Here is a 21,641-nt window from a genome sequence, read left to right as displayed (position 1 = left end):
CCGTACGACGATGGACGCGCCAGTCTCAGACCGTATCACAAGAGCCCAAAAGCGAGGCACCCGACCCCAATGACGCTCAAGGTCCGGGAGGGCGACCCACTATCCCCGAACACCCAATGCCCCGAGACAGCCACCTGTTGGCCCCGGCGAGTCGAGCGCTCCTGCGCGCAGCCCGCGCAGGCTGCATCTATATTCGACAAGCTTCGAAGGACTTTGAAGACGAGGAGAAGGAGGCGACCGATGGGGAGGAGCAACCTTTGGTCCAGAGCACGGAACGCAGTTTTGTGACCCGCAAGTGGACGTCCGTCCCAAAGCATCTCGAGGCCGTGGAGGTGGAATTCCTTGCGAAGAGACGGCCGGGGATGCCATCTTTGTATGGTACGTCTGCAAATGCAGATGGGTCTAGTGCGGGTCCGATGAGGCGGACTCGTTTCAAGAAGGTCGACCCGGCTACAGGAAACATTTCGATTTATGAGGCTTGGGTGCCAGAAGGACATAAGATTGAGGGAGAGATTGCCGACGATGCTCAGGTCGCTGCTCCGAGTAGCACTGTCACGGTCACTCCGGAGGCCCCGGCTCCAGGAACTGTCATCGAGGGTGTGGGGGTGGTCAACGCAGAAGGCGTTGTGGTCGCAGAAGCCGGTTCGGTGAATGTAATGACGCCTCCGAAGAGGCGACCTCCCCCTCCGAAACGCAAGGCCAAGGGGGTCGGAAAGGGAAGAAGAAAGAAGGTCATGTTCGCTCCTGGCGACGGTGCGGATGCCTCTCAGGTGCATGGGGTAGGGGGGGCTGATGGTGCGGCAGACAAAGAAGATGGCACGGATCCCTCGAGATTGTCCGTTGACCAAGCTGGCCAGGACGATGACGACGAGGAAGGTGAGGATGGTGATGAGAGTGACGATGGTGATGAGTCCATGCTTGATGCAAAGACACCAGAGGCTTCGGTGCCACCGACAAGCACTGAGCCCTCGGCTGCTCCGGGACCCCTGCCAACCCCGGCACTGGCAGTTGCTGAACCGCAACCACCAGCTGTCGAAACACCTCCTGCTGCTGTCTCAGAGACGCCTTCACAACCTAAAGCAACGCCACAAGCTCCTTCCGAGCCTTCAGAAGTATCTCTCGGTATCTCCACGCCAGTCTTGGCCGAAAAGCCGATTGAAACTTCAGCACAACCCGAGGACGTGGAGATGGCGGATGCCACTCCTCAACATGAGCAAAGCATAAAGTCCCCTCTTCAGGTACCAGTTTCACAGGAACAGACAGTTCAAGAAAGTGCAAAGACAGCCTCGCAGACACCATCTCAAGACACACCTCAGGCACCCGTCCCAGAGGCACTTCCAATCACAGCAAGTACGGAACAGACTGCTCCGGTATCATCAGTAGTTGAGCCATTGGGAAGTGCTGATGAGACAGCTGGGCCACCGACCGAGCAGCCCCAACACGATGAGGACACGGTCATGGAGGATTCCGCAGCCCTTCCGGAAGCTGCTTCCAAACCGGACTCTGAACAATCAGCTCCTGAGCCTCTGGTGACCCAGAAATCCAACGCTCAATCCAATGAAGAAGGTACTGAAACTAAGGGGTCCGATCTACTCGCCTCATTGGAAGCAAGCCTGGACAAACCATCAGAAACAGCCCAGCCGAGTGAACCAACGAATGAGGTCGAGATGAGATCAATTGATCAGCCTGTTGTCACAGAGCCAATCGCAGAAAATACGCCTCAGACCGCTAGCGCAGCGGCAAGTACTGTTGACCAACCATCTGCAGATGTCACCGACTCAGTTTTGGAGCGGCCCGCGGAGCAGTCCGCTGCTCCTGATCCGGCAGAACAGGCTTCTCAGCCGCCTTCTGAGCAACCAGACAAACAACCAACTTCTGAAACGCCTGGACAGCCTACAGGACAGATCCCAGACAAGGCTGCCGCCCCGACTGCCCCGGCTGATGCTCCGGCTGCTGCAGAGCAAGCGGACAAGCCGGCTATCGAACAACAGCAGCCTCAGTCTGAGGATTCGATAAGTAACCAAATTGCACCGCAGGCCACGGAAGCCTCTGCTGCTGAGTCTGCGGCTCCGCCTACGAGCACATTAGCTGAACCGCCAGCCGAGCAAATACCCGACCAGCCAACTTCCACGGAGCAGCCTTCAGAGCCCCCAGTCCAATCTCAACCATCTACCGAAACGTCCGAGGAGCAAAAGCAGCCCAGCCCAGAGAAGCCTGCTGCCGTTGCTTCTTCGGAGGCAACGCCTACGCCAGCACCGCAGCCAGCACCGCCTCAAGAGCAGCAACCTTCACCCCAAGCCCCTGAACCACCTACAACATCCACCCCTCCCGTGCCTGCGGCTGAGCTCCCATCAGAAACACCACAGTCCGAATCTGCACCTGAGCCTCAGCAACCTCCAGACCAACCCCAACAACCTGAGACTCAGGACTCGAAGCCTCCCGACACCACTACCGCACCCCAAGACCCACCACCAGCCGAACCCCAACAACCCCTACCTAACCCCGAACCCGTGGAATCTGCACCCGACCCAACTAGCGAAAACACAGATAAACCTGCCGAGGACTCAACCACAGCCGCTTAACTTCACTCCCCAAGCTTCACTGATCCCGAACAAACGGCGCAAGCAAGGTGTTTTGGTGCACACGTTCAGTCGGTTCCCATTCGAGCCACCTTTCGCAAACCGGGGGGCCAGGAATGATATATGCGGGGGAAACTATTTATGTATATGGTTCATATTTCAATCTAAATAACTCTTTTCGCCTTCTTTCAATATCATACATTATCGTTTCTTGTTTGTCTTGTGGGCGGGGAGCAGAAGTTCAATGCCGCGGGAGGTGGTCGTTCTCACGCACCGGTCCCGTGGGATATGTATATATGCCCGTTGATCTTCATGGGCAGGCAAACAATCAACCGGTAGCCCGCAATTAAAAGCTAGAACATGTCCCAGAGAAGCCCTCTGTACCCCTATCCACCTAGTAGCGCATCGTTACGAGCGATCCAAGTATACCACCCAACTTCCTCTTGAAGTGCCGAACACCCCGACCGTAGTATGTTCTGAAATGTATAGAGATCACGTGATATATACACCACACGGGGATGTAGATCACCAGGACCAGACACCCCAGTACTGTATGCACCGCACCAGCGAGTGATCTGATCAACCCAACCATCCCGATGAAATACCAAGTTACCAGATAGGTGAGGCCAGCCATTGCAGACCTCCGAAAATATGCTTCCGCACTGGTCACATGACATTACTACGCAGTCCAACAATGTCCTTCAGCTGACGGACAGGGCCAGGGATGGCTAGACGGGAAACAGAAACTGCCAAATAGAGAAATTGACTCACGTAGCCTAACCGACTGATGGATGGCATTAACGGGATCAAATTAGAGGGACGAGATCATACACGGAATCAACATACATCTGGAGTTGGACTGAAACACCTGGGGAAACTTGAAGAGATAGAGAGGAAGAAAGAATTCCAAGTTCTGAAGTCGAAGAAAGAGGACGGAAATGAAGAGGCCACTGAGTTCAGAAGTGTTAACAAATGTGGAAAGGACAGAAGGGGTGAAGGGGTGGGGGAGGGGGTGGGAGGAGGGTTGGTATATTGTTTCACCATGCAATCGATGCAGGCTTGGATGAATGGAGGGAAGAAGGGGCAGTGAGAGTTTTTGAAAGAAGTTCGCTTCGCAAGAAATTAAATTCGATTCGATCCTGAGGGGAATAAGTCTCATTGGATGTAGACGAGACAGAAAAAAAAGGGTGTGAATCTCGAGTCCATTGCGAGATCGCAAGCAGAAAAAGAAAATACGTGAACATAACACGGAGTAGAGGTCCTTTCCAAATGTTGTTACCCAGCACGCCAAAGACGAATAGAAAAAAGCACATATCAAAAAGACGAATCTACGAGGACGGGGTCAGTCACCACAACTTGGAACAAACAGCAGTTCATCCAAAATTTCGAGGGAGCTGCGCTTGCGATACCCGGGCAACTTCTATTTCTTGCTCTTCCTCGGAGACGCGGTCTTCGTAGTCTTAGTCGCACTCTGCGGCTTTTTAGGAATCTGCTTCACCCCTTTGGTAGGTGATTTGGTCTTGGATGTACCCTTGCTCTCTTCCTTCTTTGATGTCGGCCGTTTTCGTGAATTCGTGCCCTTCGCTGCTGCGAGAATCTTCGCCTTGGTGGCTGCGGAGGGCCGATTAAGCTTGGATGTTGTCTTTGTTGGCGCCGAGGTCTTTGCAGACTTCGCGTCCGGCGTCTTTTGGGTCTTAGTCTGCGTGGACTTCGTGGGCATCGCGGCTCTAGCCTTCGCCTTGGTTGCCTTGACGGTGGGAAGCTTGATCTTGGCTTTCGTGGGTTCAGGTTTCGATGTTCGTTTCGTCGTAGCTGCTTTCGTGCTGGCGAGCGGTTTGACAGTCGCTTTGGTCGTCTTGCTCGTTGACTTGGTGACGGCCTGCTTGGAACGAGCAGAAGTCGATTTCGACACGGAAGCACGGGCGCGTGCGACCGCCTTCTTTACACCTGCCTTGACTGCCTTGGTTGTAAGAATCTTTCGGTTCTTGGTGACACCGGAAGGGGATTTGCTGAGCACCGTGCTGGCCTTCCGCTTGATGACCGGCTTCTTCAAGGCGGCCAGCTTCTGCCTTTCGTCTTGCTCTTTTGCGCGCCGGTCCTTCTCCCTTGGTCGCGGACCCAGGATCCCACGGCAATTAGAGGCGCCGCATCGACACTGTTGGACGTTCTTCTGGGAATAGGGGCTGTCAAACATGTTAGAAGCTCCTCTGGCTCGATGAACACTGTCTACTCACTCGAAATTGTAGTCATAGGTCAACTCCTCCCCAGTCATGATGCCCCGATCGCCAGCAAAGAGAGCCATGCGCGGCTTGCCAGCCACTGTCCACTTCTCCATGCGACAGTTCGGTTCACATGAATGATTCACGAAGCGAGCAATCGACCCCCGAGTAGCATCAATGATCATGTTTTGATCGAAGTACATCAAATAGTAGCACTAGAGCGCTCGTTAGTATGGAGTGCGAGGAGGCTGAAACACGTAAAGACATACCTCATTGTTCTTGTATACCGTTCGCATTCGCCTCTCGCATTCAGTCTGAGTGATGATTTCACCCGTGTATTCCACAATGACTTGGTTGGGCTCGAATGTGCGGTTGCTGCGAACTCCGTAGCCGCGATCCTCTGTTTTAATGACCTCGACACCAACGTTGTACTTGCCACCGACTTTGGCTCTGTGCTTAAGCTCTTCAAAGCTCCGATTGCCACAGTCAGGGCCCAGCCTGCAGTTGCCATCATCACACTCGTACAGCATGTGCCGATTCTGGCAATCTTCGTCGCAGCCAGTCTCCTCCGTACACATACAGTTGGACAAGTCGATATGCTTGTTTGCGCGCCATATGCTCCCAGCATCTCCCACAAAGACGTCTAGCCATCAAGTTAGCTCCTAATTCATTGAGATTCGTGCGACAACCCAAGACAAGGCACGTACTTTTATTAGTCTTTCTCCACTCGTCAGGCTTTGGTTGACCGGGGGGCAGCGGCGAGAAGATATCGAACGGAAGCTGAAAGTCTCTTCCACGCTGCAGGAGTCTTTCTCCCGCAAACATGGGCATTGGTAACAGCCGTCGCTGAGGCGGAGCTTCGTTCTTGTTGTTCTGACTCTTTCTTCTGTTCCTACTCCGGCTTTGACTGGGCGGTCCATCCTCGCGCTCTTGCCCGGTGTACAATCCATGAGCCAGCCAGCGCTTGCGTCTGAAGCGCGGCACGGGGGGTGGTGCCGGTGCCGTTGCTTCCTGCGTAGTCTCTCCAGCAGCCTTGGCCGCAGCAGACAAGTCACTTTCCGAGACCCGTCTCTTCTTCGACGAAGGGTCACTGGTAGGTGCAGAGCCCGGCTGCTCTTCCTTGCTAGGGGCGATAACATTGCGCGGTCGTAGTCCAGACCGACGCTCGCCGCTGTCTTTGCACTTTTCCGTCTCATCACGCGAGCGCTTTCCCAGGACGCTGGTCGCCCGGTCCACCAAGTCCGATGCCTTCTCCAAGAGGCTCAACCGCGATGAGCGTCGGGTGGGCTTTGGACTGCTCTCCTTGACAGCCTCCAGGATGGTTGTAACCTTCTCCTGCTCCTTCTCGTCCTGGGTCAGCACCCGTTCCACGCGCTTGCGGAGACTCCGTCGCTGCACAGACGTGGTAATGTCCTCGGACGGCGGCTCCTGGGATGATTTCTCGGAAGCCTGCGTCTCCGGGGTCATGGGGTGGTTGCCAAGGCTCGACTGCTCATTGGCCCAGAGGGTTGTTTCCATTACCGCTATGCTGTGGCGGAGGTGGGAGGCGGAGGAAGAGGATGATCGCTTCGGCTTCTCCGCAACGGAGGGTTCGCCTTGACCGGCAAGTGATTGATCGTTCTCGTCTCCAAGAGAAGAGCCATTGTGTTTACCCGCCCCAGCCAGGTCGTCTGGTCGGAGGCCCCCCCGCAGCGAAGCGCGTGTTACACGTGTTGATCGTCGGCGTTGAGTCGGTTTCTCTTCGTGGGACGCGTTCTCATTGTTGCTTGAGGTCTCGGAGCGACTGTTCTCGGGGGTGAGAAGTTGTTCGGTGTACTCGAACGTCATTGAAGTGTCTGCATGGTCATGGGTGTGTTTCTGGAGGTCCGCAAGAGTGGCGGGCGTTGCGGGAGACGCGCCGGACAACCCAGTTGAGCGTTCCATGGTGAGAATCTTGGGGAGAATCGGGATGCGGTGAGTATACGAAAGTCAAGAGTACTTCAACAGATATCAATAAATAGCGCCTGCGAGAGAGATTGACAGTCCGCAAGCAGAAGCAGTCAAATCCAAACTGGTTCTGACCTGAGGTGGGCTGTGTACGGGGAAGATGCGTGACTGATTCGGGTTGATGGAGGCCTTGTCACCAGGAGTGAACCGTATCAGAACTCAAATATCGCCCGGGTCATGATAAATCCCGCAAGAAAGAACCACGGCGCAGAAATCCCACCTGGTTGAAATGGCTGAGGGCTTGGATGGGGGAGGAAAATGGGCGAGGGCGAGGGCGAGGGAAAGGAGGAAGAGGAGGTGCGGAGAGGGTTCGAGGAGGAGGAGTTGTCCGTATTATATTATTATCTCTCACCAGCCCCGAAAGGACGGCGCCGCGGAATGCAAATGGCTCAAGAAACAAACCCTCTCAGCGTAATTCCAATCCATAGTCTCTCTGTGCTGCAGACTCTTTCTCGTGCAGGCGGGGTTATACATTTCTTATAGCCATTATCCCAACATTGCTACATACATACTTCCATGTCATGCCGCCGGACTACCTCTTATGCGGCGGCATTACTTGCCCACCTTTCGCTCTTTTTCTTGCCAATGGTTTTTTTTTCTTTTCGACGCTTCTGTGCATCGCCTCTTCGACAAGCACCAATCGTTTGTAGTCTATCTGCACAAATGTATTCGACTTATTGTACATTTAACCCTAAACATCGCGTGATATCAAGTTGGGCCGGGTAACCGGAGATATGCACCTTGAGTAAAGGTGGCGTGCCTCTAGAGTAAACAACAAGGAAAAATATCTTGCAAAGAAAGTATAGCCAAGTGATGCTTCAAATAAGCTACTGGCGCGAGCATCTCGACATATCAGAGAAGAAGGAAAAGGGTATGTAAGGCTTGAGAGTTAAAGACGCCGGATGATTCAAAGGGCTGTGGAAAAGGTGCAACAGGCATTACATCTGCAAATAGTCTTGAGGTAGAGAGAAGAAGAAAAAGAAGAGGTCGAGGAGGAAAGAAATTCAAAACGGAACAGTTTACCTGGGGTGCAACTGTAGGTTGGGTCATGAAAAAAAAAAAAAAAAAGACATGGAGCCGACGGGACCAAGGCGAAACGCAGAGTCCTAAATAAACGCCTCATTCATGAGGTTGCGAAGAAGGGACTCGCTGCATCTCGATGTCGGGCTGACGCTCAATATGGCGAGGGAGGTACTTGCGCTTTACGGTGCTCAAGCGTTGGTCACCCGCATTGTAAGTTCTCTTAAACTGCATGTAGGTCGGAGGCCGCGGTCGCAAGAGCACGGACAGCCAATTTCGGATGGCATTGCCTTGCGTGAAGGGACGATGACGATCGACCTTGGCAAACTTGTGAGAGTTCAAGTATTCTCTAGTTGTCTCGCCCCGACCAACCAGGAAGATGTGATACGTCCAGAGGGAAGCAGGATACGGCGCAGCAATTGCGCCATACAGCACCATGGCCCAAGGCACTCTCCATTTGTCGATCGCAGAGCCGAAACTGATATGTTCCTGGTTGCGGTATACCAGGATGTGAGCGAGACTGGCACCTAGTAGGAATAATGCAAGTAGCGTGGAGGATGCCACGAAGGTCAAAAAATAGCGATAGTTGCGCCGGCCCACACAGTTATTAAGCCAGACACAATGATGATCCAGAGTTTCCACGCAGTTATCACACACTCGGCAGTGATAGCAGCGCGGCGGCCGCCAGATACAGCAAGTTTCACAGTATTTAACGGGGACATCCATGGCTGCGACGTCGGACGTCGCCAGTTTGACCATCACCCAGTCATTAGTCGGCGGGCCTACTGCCAGTGGATCAACTGAAGGATCTGGTGGAGGCAACTGGTGAAGGTTTCGTGGAATTATCTGGAACAACAAATCAGCATGCGAAAGTGCAGCCTGTCCTGGAAAGACTCTTACCCCGGGATCAACCACCGAAGCATGGATAAACGACGAAAAGCATAAATAGAAGAGGTAGGCAAACAAAATCGGGATGGCAGGAGATATATGATGCCAAAGCCAGGGAGCCCTATGCGCATGGCGGTCAGTCAAGATTGTATCAGGATCCTCAAGAGCCGGGATCTCTTACGAATATGCGAAGAACAGTGCCGAGGGCACGACCACGAATATCCCAGTAGCAATATTGACGGGCTTGTCCCTCGAGTTCTGCAACCTCCCGCCGCCAAAGAATATCGTGTTGCCGACAAAGTACTCATAGTTCTTCCCCAGACGACTACGCTTACTAGTTTGGGGTTGCTTCTCAATCGACGCAGGTGTCGACCCGGCAGAAGACAGCCTCTCGTGCGCGCGATTACGGGCTTCTTGCACATGGTTCCTGTTCTGCAGCGAGAGAAAGGAAAGAGGCGATCTTTGAGGGGCATCAGGAGCATTCGGATTGCCGTGGTCCACGCCTAGGTTGAGATGTGGTGGCTTGAGCTTGTAAGCCCTCTCCCTGTCGTGGATAAGCTTTGCACTCTCGCCTATGCTCCTCCCCGTCGTATTGCCCATCGGGCTAGCATTCGACGCCGTACGGTCGGGGATGATAGGGTCTGTAAATTCGGTGCCTCTCGAAGGAGGAGGCTCTTGATCTATTGGCGGGAGAGAATCTCGAGGTGCGGTACTATTCGAGATTAGACTCTGCCGGTTCTGGCTGCCGTGCTCGCCCCATTCTTCCGAAGTGTCCGTCGTGGTTCCTTTCGTCATCGGTCGACCTCTATGGGCCTGAAGTCGCTGGGATGACATTGGACGAAAGAAGCCCTGCGCCGTTAAGGAAGGAATGTGAGATCGACTCAGTCGACTGCCAGAACTTCCAGGCCTGGTCGTCGTCTGACTCGTGGTTGTGATGGAGCTCCTTGCGGGTGGAGGAACTCGTCGGGATTCAGACGGTCGCGAGCGTGGCGGTTGTGACGACATAGCAGTAAAGGCTTGGGAATTCTCTCCGTCGTCTGAAGCCATATCGGTCACTCGCGACGATATTCCGCCCACGGAAGGGGGTCGCGGTATACCCAGCGCATGTTGCGCCGGCGGGGCATTCGGCGCATCGCTGGTCTCCGACATTGCTGGAAAGAGAAAAGTAGGTTGTTCGTATGGCGTGGTCAATGATCAGGGTTCCGTGAATCAATAGCGCGCATCAACCATGTTGCAGCCAGACAGGGGTAAATGAGGATGGGTAGATTCGATAAACTAGATACCGGGGACCGGGGATCGCAATTCTTCGGTTAATGAGTATAGAACAGGGTCGGATCGAAGTCGAACTTAAGAGGGTCTGAAGGAGTGACAGAAAAAATCGTAGATCAAAGTAGAAGTGATTGAATAATCGGAAATGAGCGTAAGCAACCTAAAGAGAGCATTGGCCGATTAGTTTCGCGGACAATTAATTTCGAGTTATATCGGGGGTCGGGAGGAGAGGGCTTGGGCCAACCCCTGTCCAAGGTAAATGAACCCAGGGCAGGAGAGTTGTACTGTAGCACCGAACAAACGGACCTGGAGGAGGGGATGTAGAAGGGGATGGAGAGGAGGAGGCCTTCTTAGCAACCGGAGCCCATCATAGTACGATCGCAAGGGCGATCATGACCTGAGGGTGGGTGATGGTGGTGGGCTGTAAGGAAGCGTATAAGCGTCACGGGGAATACCTAAGGCACAGCCAGCCAAAAGGTCGCGACTGGGCAATGGCGGCCTGAGGAAAGAAAAGTCGAGGACGTCGGCTTGCAGTGCCTGCCCGGGACCGACCGACCGACCGTATGATACTCCACTCCGTCACTGCGTGCAGCCTGAGCAGCCTGAGCAGCCCTATTGTAGCCTGACAAATAAGGTAACAACGGGCTCAGCTCAGCTCAGCTTGAGCAGCTGAGTCAGCCCTTCCATAGCACCAGAGTCAAAATCCCGCTGGCCAACGGGATGTCACCTGATGATGCGCCGGCAACATCATCGTCCGACACCCACCGATTCTCAACCCACCCCCCCAGCCAAATCAAACCCACACCTCATACTCTTTTACCCCAAACAAGGGCTGATACACATTCAACTACAACCCACCACAATGTCCTCGATCGCTGCCATGGCCTCTCGCCGGGCCTTCGCCCGCCAATCCCTCCTCCGCGCTCCCCAGCGCCGCTTCCAGTCCTCCAAGCTGGAGCAGGCCAACCTCGACAAGGCTCCCAAGCGTGACCCCGAGCTCTACGTACGGCAGCCACTCTCAATTGAAAACGCGGGCCAATTTCCTAACCAGCATTACCCCTTTAGGTCCTCCTCGGTGTCATGTCTGGTGCTTTCCTGCTTGCCGGATGGTAAATCCCCTCCTGTCCGCACGACGACACACGAATTCGCTGTTGCAAAATTGGCCTTCTCCTCCTCCTCCTCCTCCCCCGAGGCCGTTCTTTCACACACATCGCAAACTCAATTGCACTTCCACCACAACCCTGGTCAATTTTCCAGCTACTCTGTGCTAATGTGTTCCTCAAAATGCAGGTACTTCGGCCGCAAGCCCACCTCCGTCACCTCCGAGAGCAACGTCCGCATCGGCGAGAGTGCCATGCCCTGGGAGCAGACCGATGCCGAGGGCAAGGTCTACAAGTACCAGTACCACCCCCACGGTGACAAGAGCCAGCCCCTGCGCAACGCTCCCAGTGCCTTGAACACTGTCATCGTTCCCAACGTCACTCTCCCCGCCGTAAGTAGCCGCTGCTTTTATTTAAGAGCCTCCCCCCCTTCCCATGTACTCGGTTTTTGGGCATTGAAAGAACAAGGTTGCTAAATCCTCTAATGCTAGGACCTTCACGAGCGCTTCAACAAGTACGGTAAGGAGGAGTGGGACTACTAAACGGTCCCGCACCATGTGGAAGGGATTTGATATATGAAGTGAAGTTGAGGCAACATCGGCAACTGACCGCTGTACACTAAAACTTGTGAAGATGTGAAGATGTGAAGATGTGAAGATTAGAGTGGGAAGTTTATGTGGGAAAGGAGAGAGAGAGTACTGATAACAGCTTTGTGCATAGTTCTTTTTTTTTGACGAGATTCTTTTTTTGGAAGACTATCGTTTCTGTTCTTGTTTCGTTTCACAAATACCTGATCCTTTAAAGTGTAAGATGTCATAAGTAGTAGAGTACTTCATTGATCTCGCAAACAGGTGTTCATGTACAAAAAAGTCACATGTCGTTAGTCCAATGAGGAAAGAAAAGATTACTGTTGAAGAAAAGTACAGGAAAGTAAATAGGCAGAGCTAAAGATCGGATGAAAATACAAACAACCCCCAACTAAATGCTCCAAGTCTATTTCGTTCAAGATTTAGTCGCCTCATTCACCTCACTGGCCGGCTTAGGGTCCACGGAGCCCTTTAGTTCCTCGGAGCTACCGTGCCCAACTACTGAAGCTGGACCTTCCTCGACATCTTGAGGCTGATGTCTTTGGATGGTTTCGGGGTTCTGGCCCTCAACATCCGGATGCGGCGGAGCAAACTCGATCTCACCGTCAACCATATCAACGAGATGACCCTTGTCCAAGCGAGTCGAGGTCTCGTGTCGGGTCTCGAAGGACACCTTGCCCTCCTTTCTCAATGAGGCAACGAGCTCCTCGTCCAGGATGTTGCCATCCTGATCGCGGTATTCTACTCGTGCCTTGGTGCTGTGACGGGCCCGAGGCGTAACCGCAGGCTCTTGAGGCTCTTCCTGAAGAACTTCCTGAGCATGCTGTTGAGGCGCATCCTGAGGTGGGGCCACAACGGGAGGGGCCTGTGGAACAGATGTCTCCGTAGGCGGAATAGCCATGTTCGCGTTACTATCAACGTACTGAGTCACGTAATGGCTAAGCTAAGGCGATATGTCAGTCATGGCACCCAGGAGTATTAAAGCTTCTCAGCCCTAGGTTAGGGTACCTACATCGGTGTAGAAGGTGTTGCAGTCGAAGTCCCAGGTATCCAAGAGCTTCACTTGTCTGCAAGCTTCCTGGGTCCAGGGGTTACCGTAAACCAAGGGCGAATAAATGACGAAGGTGAAGATGCTAAGGGTAAGGAATAGACCAGCCAGGATCTTGCCAATCACAGGTTTGGATGGCAAGCCAAGCGATCTAACGCGATTGGCGACGAAATCGAATTCCTGACAGAGTGCCATGATCGCAAAGTACAGCGCCGGGAAATAGTGGTGCAAGAAGAGCTGCCGGGCCATGAGATAGAAAGGGAAGTAGTGGAAAGCCCAGCCGAGGACAGTGGTGCCAATCTCGTAGTCAAAACGCTTGAAGTTAACGTTGCGATAGTCACCGCAGCTCCGCTGCCAACGAAGGACAGAAACGCCCTTGAAGAGAAAGTAGACTGCGATAGCCACAGTCGACGACCACCAGATGAACGGATTACCAAGGAGGTAGACCTGACGGTGGTCTTTGCCCCAAAAGTTGATACCGCGGAGTAGGGTAGGCCACGAGGGAGGGCGAGAATCCCAGGCGTGCGATTCCGTGAGACCGGCATTCGTCACCCACATCACCTTCTGTAGTTCGAAAAACTTGCCGAAAAATCCAGGGTTCTTGTAGTTAACCTTCTCCGCATCTTCAGCCAGCATCGGGTGGTTGTTGGATTCAATATACCAGACACTGTTTGGTAGCGTGGCTCCCCTGGCGCAAGTAACCTCCTGCTGATCGAAGCCCCACTCAGGAAGCTTGACCTTGTGAGAGAACAAAACGCAGTTAGTCATGACGTGTACAAGGCGGAATTTAGTTTGAATAGTCCGAAGCCGCTTCTTGGCTTCTTCACCATCGGACATTGACTTGACGATCTCAACGCGGAAGAGATCGTTTGCGTCGCCAGGAAAGCCGTCATATCCGTATGCTGAGACCTCAAATTGCCAATCAACATCAGTCACGGGGGGGCGCTCATCGTGCGAATGGACTCGCCGGCGCGTGACAAAGTGGTTAAGCTTGATAGTAGCGCCGTCTTCGATGTATTCAGCGGTAATGTTGTCCCAAGCCAGAGGACCTTCCACCGTTCCATAAGGACCCAAGGGCTGTGTCTGGTTCTCGAGAATGAAGACGTTGTTTTCGTCCTTGTGGGGGTAAAGGGTGATCTGTTGCTGCTTGCTTCCCGTAGGGTACATGTGGTTGTGAGAGTGCAGGTAGCCTCCCTGTGTGTTGAGGTGGCGCAGGGAGACACGAGAGCCGAAGACAACGTCTGCAGGAACGTCCTGCATAGATTTCGAATTTAAGGTTGCCTGGAATTCCGAGGACATGAACCCGTCTCCATCTCCAGGGTTGACCAAGCACAAGAAGTGGATTGCGAACATCCCGCAGTAAAACGTCAGCGGGATGATGATAAGACAGAAAAAGCGGGCAAAGAAATGCTTGAACCAAAGACGCTAGAAAACAAGATATTAGCTTCTCACACGGGTGGAGCATAGGGTTCCATTGCATACCGGTGTGACATTGACCGTGTCGCCGAGCAGCACCCAAAGTTGGAGAACAGTGAGCGATCCAACCCACGCAACAGTGAACAAACCAACCCACTTGACACTCAGAGTAGCACCCAAGGCAAGACCAGACGCGACCAGCCAAAACCACCAGGATCCACGGAAAGCATGCGATGGCCCCATTTCATGTTGATTGGTGAAACATGTGAACGACAAAGCCGTGAGCGCGGTGAAGAATACCAACGGAGAATCCAAGAGAATCAGACGCGATTGAGTGATTAGACCGTTTTCTGAGCCGAGTTAGCAGACATTATCCAGCCGCCGCTGAGCCATTACTCACCGAAGATGACAACACCGGCGCCCAAAATAGCCGAAATAGTGCGGCAGCCCGACGCCTTTAGCGTCAAGAACATCAACGGGACTGTCAGAACACCCAGGATTGCTGGAAGCATCCGCATCGCAACATAAGGCACCCCGGGCTCGAGGTAGTCCTTGCCAATGTCCTTAAAGTCGAACTCGCCATCGAAGCCTGCAAGCCAGCCAGCCAGTGTGAGGAGAAGTTTAGCAAGCGGAGGATGGACATCCATGAAAAAGCGGCCTTTGATATATTTGGAGGCGAAGCCACCGAAACTGTTCATGAGATCGTCAGACGGGAGTTGTTCTATAAACTATGCGCAACGGTGATAATCTCAAGACATACTGGACTTCATCGAAGACAACGCTGGAGGGCTGGTAGATCCGGAACAGACGAACCACCGCAGCCACAATGGTCACTACGACCAATGTCTTGTAGTCGGAGGAGGGGAGCTTGAAGATGTTGTTGTCCGTAACACCTTCCGAGGCGTAACTGGGTGCCCGCACAGTCACATTTTTGCGACTTTTCGGACCCGGAGAGCGACTTGAAGAGCGTAATTGCGACTTTGGTGGGGGTTTGACCTCCAAGGTGTTCTTAGATTGGGACGCCATTGTTAAGGCGCTTGAGAGTTGGTAGGCTCAAGGAGCGAGGAGGGGACAGGTTCAGAGGGTCGGGTGAAACAAACAATAACCCGATTAGATCATCCAGATATTGCTGCGGGCCAGCGAAATGACGAAAGCCGTGCAGTCAATTGCTCCAACTCCAGGAGGGAGCCTTGGAATAGAAAAAGCCCGGCGCTTGGTGCAGCAGGGATAGATTTGAGATCGGAGAGATCAAAGAAATAAAAGGAAAAGAAAAGAGATCAATGAACGAGTGTAAGAATTAAAAAAGAAGAAAGGCCATGACAGCGGGGGAAGGTGGAAGCAGCAGCAAGAAAGGTAAAGGAATGGGGTGGTGGTGGTGGTGAGGAGAAGATGGATGGAGAAAGAGGGCAAAGACAACACGTGTGGGACGATTAGGGAGGCGGGATGAAAGCGTAGTTGACCGGTTTGAGGCCAGATCGTCGGGTTAACTTTAGTGGTAAGTATCCCGTAGCTGCGTAGTAGTTAGCCTCGTAGGGGATTAGGAATAGACTAAGTAAAACTGCCCGTCAGCAAGAGAAAGCGACAGGGAGAGAAGCATCCATCCATCCATTGAAGCATGCAGTTCCGATCGGTGGCTGGCCTGCTGCGGCGGCTGGACCCTCCTTCCGCCCCGATGCAAACAGTACGTATGCACTGCCTCCCAGCCAAATGGGGGCGGCAATGGTCACGATACGGAGGAGTTGGGGCACAATTCTCTATACAATGAAATGCACTGTCCTGACTGGCCTTACTTCTTTGTTGAATCTATTTTGCATACTCCGTACAGTGCTCAATTTGTATAAGCATAATCAATTCCATGGCAATTTCATCACGAGGATCATGGTATGGCCTCGGACAGGAACCGTTCGTCCGCTCTAAGCCTAGACTCCCGGCTTTCCGCCAGCCAATCACACTTCATCTCTGCTAGCCGCGCGGAACCTCTCATCAAGTTCACCGCCCGCGCTTAGTCAGTGCGCAGCAACCGCCGGCCGGGAAGAGACTCGCTATAGATGAAGTCCAGCCCGAAAAGGACATCCCGACGCCCGCAAGACCACTCTCGCATCTCGGATTTCTGTCTCTTCAACAGACTGATATCCCCTCACCGGCTTGAAGTATGGCCGCCGTTAGTAATGGAAGTACTCCGTTACCAGAAGATGTGAACAAGCCCCCGGAGGGTGTGGTATTGCCACCCAAGGATATTCGAGGTTAGTCCTAGCTTCGGCCAAAACCCGTCCGCAAGTATTCACACTGACAATCTCAACAGCAATTGTCGAGAAGACCGCCGGATACGTTGCTCGAAACGGTCCTGTGTTCGAAGGTAAGTTCTGGCTCACCGATATCATGGCCCCAAGCTCCGACTCCGACCTCTAACACATTTCGCCTTTTCTCCAGATCGTGTTCGCGAGAAAGAGCGAAACAACCCCAAGTTCTCTTTCCTCAACCCCGACGACGCATACGGCCCATTCTACCAATGGCGCCTCATAGAGATCAAGGAAGGGCGAGGCTCGACTGCGCTCGCAGGTCGTCCCGGCGAAGCCAGCGCGGCCGCGGAGCCTGAGAAGCCCAAGGGCCCCCCCGAGCCCCCCGAGTTCCACTTCTCCGCCCGGATGCCCATCATCAACGCGCAGGACCTCGAAGTCGTCAAGCTGACGGCGCTGTTCGTGGCCCGACGCGGCAAGTCCTTCATGACCGCCCTCTCCCAGCGCGAGGCCCGCAACTTCCAATTCGACTTCCTCCGCCCGCAGCACAGTCTCTACTCGTTCTTCACGCGCCTCGTCGACCAATACACGATCCTGCTCCGTGCGGAGGGCATCGACGCCGCGACGACGGAGAAGAAGCGAGTCGGCGAGCTGGAGCGCAACGTCCAGAACAAGTACCACGTGCTCGACCGCGCCAAGGAGCGCGCCGAGTGGGTCAAATACCAAGCGCAGCAGAAGCAGGAGAAGGAGGAGGCCGAGGAGAAGGAGCGGATCGCCTACGCCGAGATCGACTGGCACGATTTCGTCGTGGTCGAGACGGTGCTGTTCACCGCGGCCGACGACCAGATCGATTTGCCGCCGCCGACCTCCCTCCACGACCTGCAGTCCGCCTCCCTCGAGCAGAAGGCCATGATGTCGCTCAACCCGCTGCGCATCGAAGAAGCCATGCCCACCGACCTGGACGCCTCCAATTACTACAACGCCTACCCGCACCCGCACTTCCCCGAACAAGTCTCCCAACCTTTCGTCCCTGAGCCCACCCCCGTCCAGAACACCGCCGGCCCCATCTACCCGCCCCACGTCGGCCTCCCCATGCCCACCGCGCCCGCCGCCGCCCTCACCGCCGCGCACCAGGAAGAGGAGCGCTGGATCCGCGAGCGCATGGAAGCGCGCGATCAGGCCGCCGCCCTCAAAGCCAACGCCACCGCCCAGCAGCAACAACAACAACAACAGCCCATGCGCATCCGCTCCGACTACGTCCCGCGCGCGCAAGCCCGCCGCCAGAACGCCGGCGGCGCCACCGCCCTCTGCCCCAATTGCCACCAGCAGATCCCCGTGGCCGAACTCGAGCAGCACATGCGCATCGAGCTCCTCGACCCCCGCTGGAAGGAGCAACGCGCCAAGGCCGAGTCGCGCAGCGCCACCACCAACCTGTCGACCGTGGACGTCGTCAACAACCTCAAGCGGCTCGCCAGCCAGCGCAGCGACGTCTTCGACTCCTCCGTCCTCCCCACCGACGGTGCCGCCGCCGCCGCGGCTGCTGCGGCAGCAGCAGCGGAGGATTCACGCAACAAAAGGATGGCCTTCGAAGGTGCCCACGGGCAGGGACCCGTGCCCGTCGGTCCCGCGGGTGGCCCTCCTAATCCGCAAAATATGAGTGTCGAAGAGCAGATTCGACGGATCCACGAGCGACAGGGTAATTACCAGCGGTAGCTGCTGATCCACCAAACAAAGGAGGAGTGGTAATTGGGTATTTTGAAACTGTTATTGATTTGCCACGCTCGCGGGGTAACCCCATCCCCACCCCCATCGGTGCTAAATCCATCCGATTTCACATCTTTCTCATGGAGGCGTTTATTCTTTTTGATCGTTTTCTCTTCTCTAGTCCCCATATTTTTGTGTCGGAGTATGTATAACTTGACTCGCTGGTATTTCTCTTTTTTTTTCCCGGATGCGAGAGACGAGACAGGCCCATCCTGTCGCAAATTTCATGACCAAAACAAACCCCCTTTGATGCAATCATTCCACGCCATTACTCGTGTACGATGTAGGTTACAGGGTCTTTATGCTTTATGCTTATTGCTCCAGGTAATAAGATCATCATAGATTGTAATATGTGCATGTGTAGAAGCTCGTCAACCCATGCCTCGGTATCATCCATCTCGTGTATCACGCCATCCTGTCACCATGTAGAGAATGGTATCTAGTACCAGCAATAGAAGCAAAGACTAAGAAGCGGAAGAGAAGACGACAAATAAGGTAAAAAGGAGAACAATCTTGGGAGAAGAAAATCTGAAGAAAGGAAGAACGAAGCATCAAACTCGAATGCAATGTCATGGTTCATTCGCGGCTCCTTTCTGCGTGATCAGGAGTTGCGCTCGGCAAGAGAAAACAACGGCGTCTGTGAGCAAGACCAAGAACAGAAAAAGAAACGAAGATAGGATATTATTTATACAGGGCGGAAGGGCAAGTTCAGTAAGAATTAATAATACATACCATGGGCTGCGCTTGCTCTGAAATATGCCTCAGGCAGCAAAGCGACGGGATCGGTGAGTGATTAAGCAGGCAGCCACACGAGAAACTCTTCGGGTATGAAATGGAGAGAAAATGATATATAGCAAGTGGATATCGAAACACGGGGCTCTGAAACGCGAGAATGGAAGGTCGACAACATTGTATCCGTGTGTTCGGAAAGTAATTTGGGTGCAATGAATCAGCAAACGCCACTCTTGGTTGCAGGGTGACTGATAACAGTCTCCTCTATATGCACGGAGGGTTGGGGTTCTTCATCAACATGGGCGATCTGGGCGATGTCCGATGGCCCGTCAATTTGTTCATGTGTATCATGGAATAGTTTTTCATGGTCTTCGGTATCCGTGCCATCATCAGGCACCGTGACAGTCACTGGAACCGCGACGTCTGCGGGAGCAGACACGAAAGGGTCCTCGTTAAGGGAGGTCTTGTCCTGCAATTCGTTATCAAGCTCGTCGATATTTCGAATTTGCAGACTTGCGTGATCAACCTCGGGCGTGAGGTCTGGTAGGCTTTCTTCCGGGCCATCGACAATCGTCTCCAGAGGATTTTCTGCTGCACTCGAGAAACTCTCGTGATGTGCGTGGTGTCGGTGTGACTGGTTGAATAATGGAATGATGCCGCCACCAATTCGGGACCAAAACATTCTTTCCCTCAATCTGATAGTTTCATCCCAGGCTTCCTTCTCCTCTTCGGCATCCCCAATCCGAACATGCCCATCGAGAATCAAGCGAAGATACCCTGTAAACTCGCAGCATGATCGCACCTTCTCCAAGCAAAGCACACATAGCGGGTAGCGCTGGGCGGTCTCGTTATCGGAAGTGCGGAAACGATGAGTCCTCTCGTTGACGGAGCCGGTCCGGCGTTCGCCACAGAGTGAACATGGGAACTCGTACCGCTTAGCCGATGAAGGCATAGGCTCAACCAACAGACTACCCTCACAAATTCCACCCAATACAGACCGCCGAGTCAGCCAAGAGATCCCGGGGGCGGCATCCAGTCGCAGTGTTGGCTCAATATCTTCTACAACCACCCGCTTGTAAAAACGAGTTTCCTTCAGTGGGATGTGGGAAGTGACCGGTTGAGGAGACGACACGCTTCCGCTGGGAGAATGGGTATTGGATTTCGCAGGCGACGAGGACGCAGAGCCGAAGCCGCCAGTGCTTAGACTAGCTAGGCTCATGACATTCAAACCGGCGTAAGACCCACTGGTGGCACGACTCGGCGGCTTTGACAGTCTCGATGTGGTGAACAGTTCTCGGAAGTCCTCGTACGCTTGTATATCGGTGCGACAAACAGCCTTGATTAGGTGTGGGAAACTGGTCGAAGGGGCCGGTGTGATATCTTCCGTTCCGATGACATCCTCGAGGGCATCCGAACTCTCCATGTTCTTTCTGATGGATGGAGGCCGCATGGGTGCAGCTGGAGAGGAGGGCGCAGTTGAGATGATGGTCCGAGCATCAGCATCGTCCTTGGTGACGTTCATTCCTTGCAAAACAGATTTCAATTCGGCAAGTTGCTCCTGATGCGATGCGAGAAGTGCTTCGGTATCTTTGACCTGAGCGCGTAATTGCTCGTTCTTCTTTTCTACCGCTTCACGCTCAAGTTTAGCGGCTGCGACCATCTATATTTCGACAAACATGTCAGCACATGAGCTGGGACAACAGCATAGATTACTGAGATCTAACCTTGTTGGCCTCCTCAAACAGAGCAGCAGTCAAAGTCTCTAGTTCTTGTTCAATGCCCTTCTTCTCCTTCTCTGCAAGCGCGCGCTGGGCCTTCTCTTCAGCCAACGCGGCCTGTAGGCGCAACATTTCGTAATCGACATCGGCCTTCTTGATTAGTACTTCCTGTTCAACGTCGCGCCGGTATTTTTCGTTCTCCGACTCGAGAGAGCGGATCTTTTTCTGGGCTTGCTCAAGTTCCTGGCGGGTGGCAACTAAGCTGTCATCTAACGTGGTTTGGTTGTTGATCGCCTGAACAAGCTTAACACTCAGAGCTGCGACTTCATTGCTGAGATCGGGGTGGTGCGACTGGGTGGTGGATGCGGTTTCCGAGCTTTCCGCGCTGCTCGCGAGTCTCGGATCCTTAAGGGTATTGAAGTTGCTGTCTGGAAAATTTCCCACACTGGATGATCGGACTCCGGGAGTGGGTTTCTCGGTGACAATTTCCGATAAATCATTTGTAGAGCGCGCTTTCGTAATGGTTCTGTCGGGTGACAGAGATCTATTCTCGGAGGAGAGGGATCGTCTGTGGCTGGTAGGCCGCGGAAGCATGTTGGAGGGTGAGAGGAAATTATGACGGGAATAGTAAGTGTGAAAGGCGATGAAACTGTCTCCGACAGTTAGTGATGTCGTATGAGAATTTAGTAAGAGAATGAACAGGTTAAGAAGACATACTCGGCCATGGTGATAAGCGAAGCTGCGGGTCGGGCTGTTGAAGATAGATGGGGTATTACAATGATAGCGAGGCGGGTTTCACAACCACGTATATAGCAGGTCCGGGACTTCCCATCTGCAACCCCTCACAGACTCAAGAGAGCGTAATCAAGATCTATGCATGGGACAAGTGAAGTAGGGGGTGGTAGTGGTAGGTGCAAGAGTAATGCAACGTCTCCGCCAGCGCGCAGCGTGGAGAGAAATCAGCGAGTCGAGCCACGACGCATTGAGACCGACTAGGAAGGAACGGGAATTGAACGACGCAACAAGAATCGCTTAATGGAAGAAAAGACAGTGAGGGAGTGTACGAAGGAAGAACAAG

General features: G+C 53.6%; 6 protein-coding genes across 6 annotated transcripts; 2 read left to right on the top strand and 4 right to left on the bottom strand.

Annotated features, from left to right (window-relative positions):
* Positions 1-3,868: 3,868 nt before the first annotated feature.
* Positions 3,869-6,881, bottom strand: BO66DRAFT_10529 (putative histone-lysine N-methyltransferase (Ash1)). The gene is made up of 4 exons (XM_025641788.1): positions 5,506-6,881; positions 5,068-5,441; positions 4,814-5,013; positions 3,869-4,762 (listed from the first exon to the last, which is right to left on the bottom strand). Exons 1-4 carry the CDS (start codon positions 6,719-6,721, stop codon positions 4,000-4,002), a joined length of 2,553 nt encoding a protein of 850 aa, XP_025509360.1. The 5' UTR covers positions 6,722-6,881; the 3' UTR covers positions 3,869-3,999.
* Positions 6,882-7,903: 1,022 nt separating this feature from the next.
* Positions 7,904-9,841, bottom strand: erf2 (palmitoyltransferase ERF2; the record flags this gene model as incomplete). Its single annotated transcript, XM_025650704.1, has 3 exons — positions 7,904-8,650; positions 8,705-8,813; positions 8,874-9,841. 3 exons carry the CDS (start codon positions 9,839-9,841, stop codon positions 7,904-7,906), a joined length of 1,824 nt encoding a protein of 607 aa, XP_025509359.1.
* Positions 9,842-10,823: 982 nt separating this feature from the next.
* BO66DRAFT_363452 (uncharacterized protein) lies at positions 10,824-11,964 on the top strand (the record flags this gene model as incomplete). Its single annotated transcript, XM_025645118.1, has 4 exons — positions 10,824-10,964; positions 11,027-11,070; positions 11,252-11,453; positions 11,553-11,964. The coding sequence occupies 4 exons, from the start codon at positions 10,824-10,826 to the stop codon at positions 11,601-11,603; spliced, it is 438 nt and encodes a 145-aa protein (XP_025509358.1). The 3' UTR covers positions 11,604-11,964.
* Positions 11,965-12,063: 99 nt separating this feature from the next.
* On the bottom strand, positions 12,064-15,138 carry pmt1 (protein mannosyltransferase 1; the record flags this gene model as incomplete). The annotated part of the gene is made up of 5 exons (XM_025643313.1): positions 12,064-12,591; positions 12,661-14,121; positions 14,179-14,462; positions 14,513-14,802; positions 14,873-15,138. 5 exons carry the CDS (start codon positions 15,136-15,138, stop codon positions 12,064-12,066), a joined length of 2,829 nt encoding a protein of 942 aa, XP_025509357.1.
* A 1,071-nt stretch (positions 15,139-16,209) lies between these two features.
* BO66DRAFT_363445 (putative pre-mRNA splicing factor) lies at positions 16,210-18,354 on the top strand. The gene is made up of 3 exons (XM_025645117.1): positions 16,210-16,355; positions 16,415-16,468; positions 16,543-18,354. The coding sequence occupies exons 1-3, from the start codon at positions 16,265-16,267 to the stop codon at positions 18,060-18,062; spliced, it is 1,665 nt and encodes a 554-aa protein (XP_025509356.1). The 5' UTR covers positions 16,210-16,264; the 3' UTR covers positions 18,063-18,354.
* Positions 18,355-19,062: 708 nt separating this feature from the next.
* On the bottom strand, positions 19,063-21,288 carry BO66DRAFT_397140 (guanine nucleotide exchange factor SEC2; the record flags this gene model as incomplete). The annotated part of the gene is made up of 3 exons (XM_025648577.1): positions 19,063-20,505; positions 20,570-21,212; positions 21,281-21,288. 3 exons carry the CDS (start codon positions 21,286-21,288, stop codon positions 19,063-19,065), a joined length of 2,094 nt encoding a protein of 697 aa, XP_025509355.1.
* Positions 21,289-21,641: the final 353 nt, after the last annotated feature.

This window comes from Aspergillus aculeatinus (genome assembly GCF_003184765.1).
Source record: "Aspergillus aculeatinus CBS 121060 unplaced genomic scaffold BO66scaffold_1, whole genome shotgun sequence".
Taxonomy (NCBI): domain Eukaryota; kingdom Fungi; phylum Ascomycota; class Eurotiomycetes; order Eurotiales; family Aspergillaceae; genus Aspergillus; species Aspergillus aculeatinus.
This window is presented reverse-complemented; position numbering and strand designations above follow the sequence as displayed.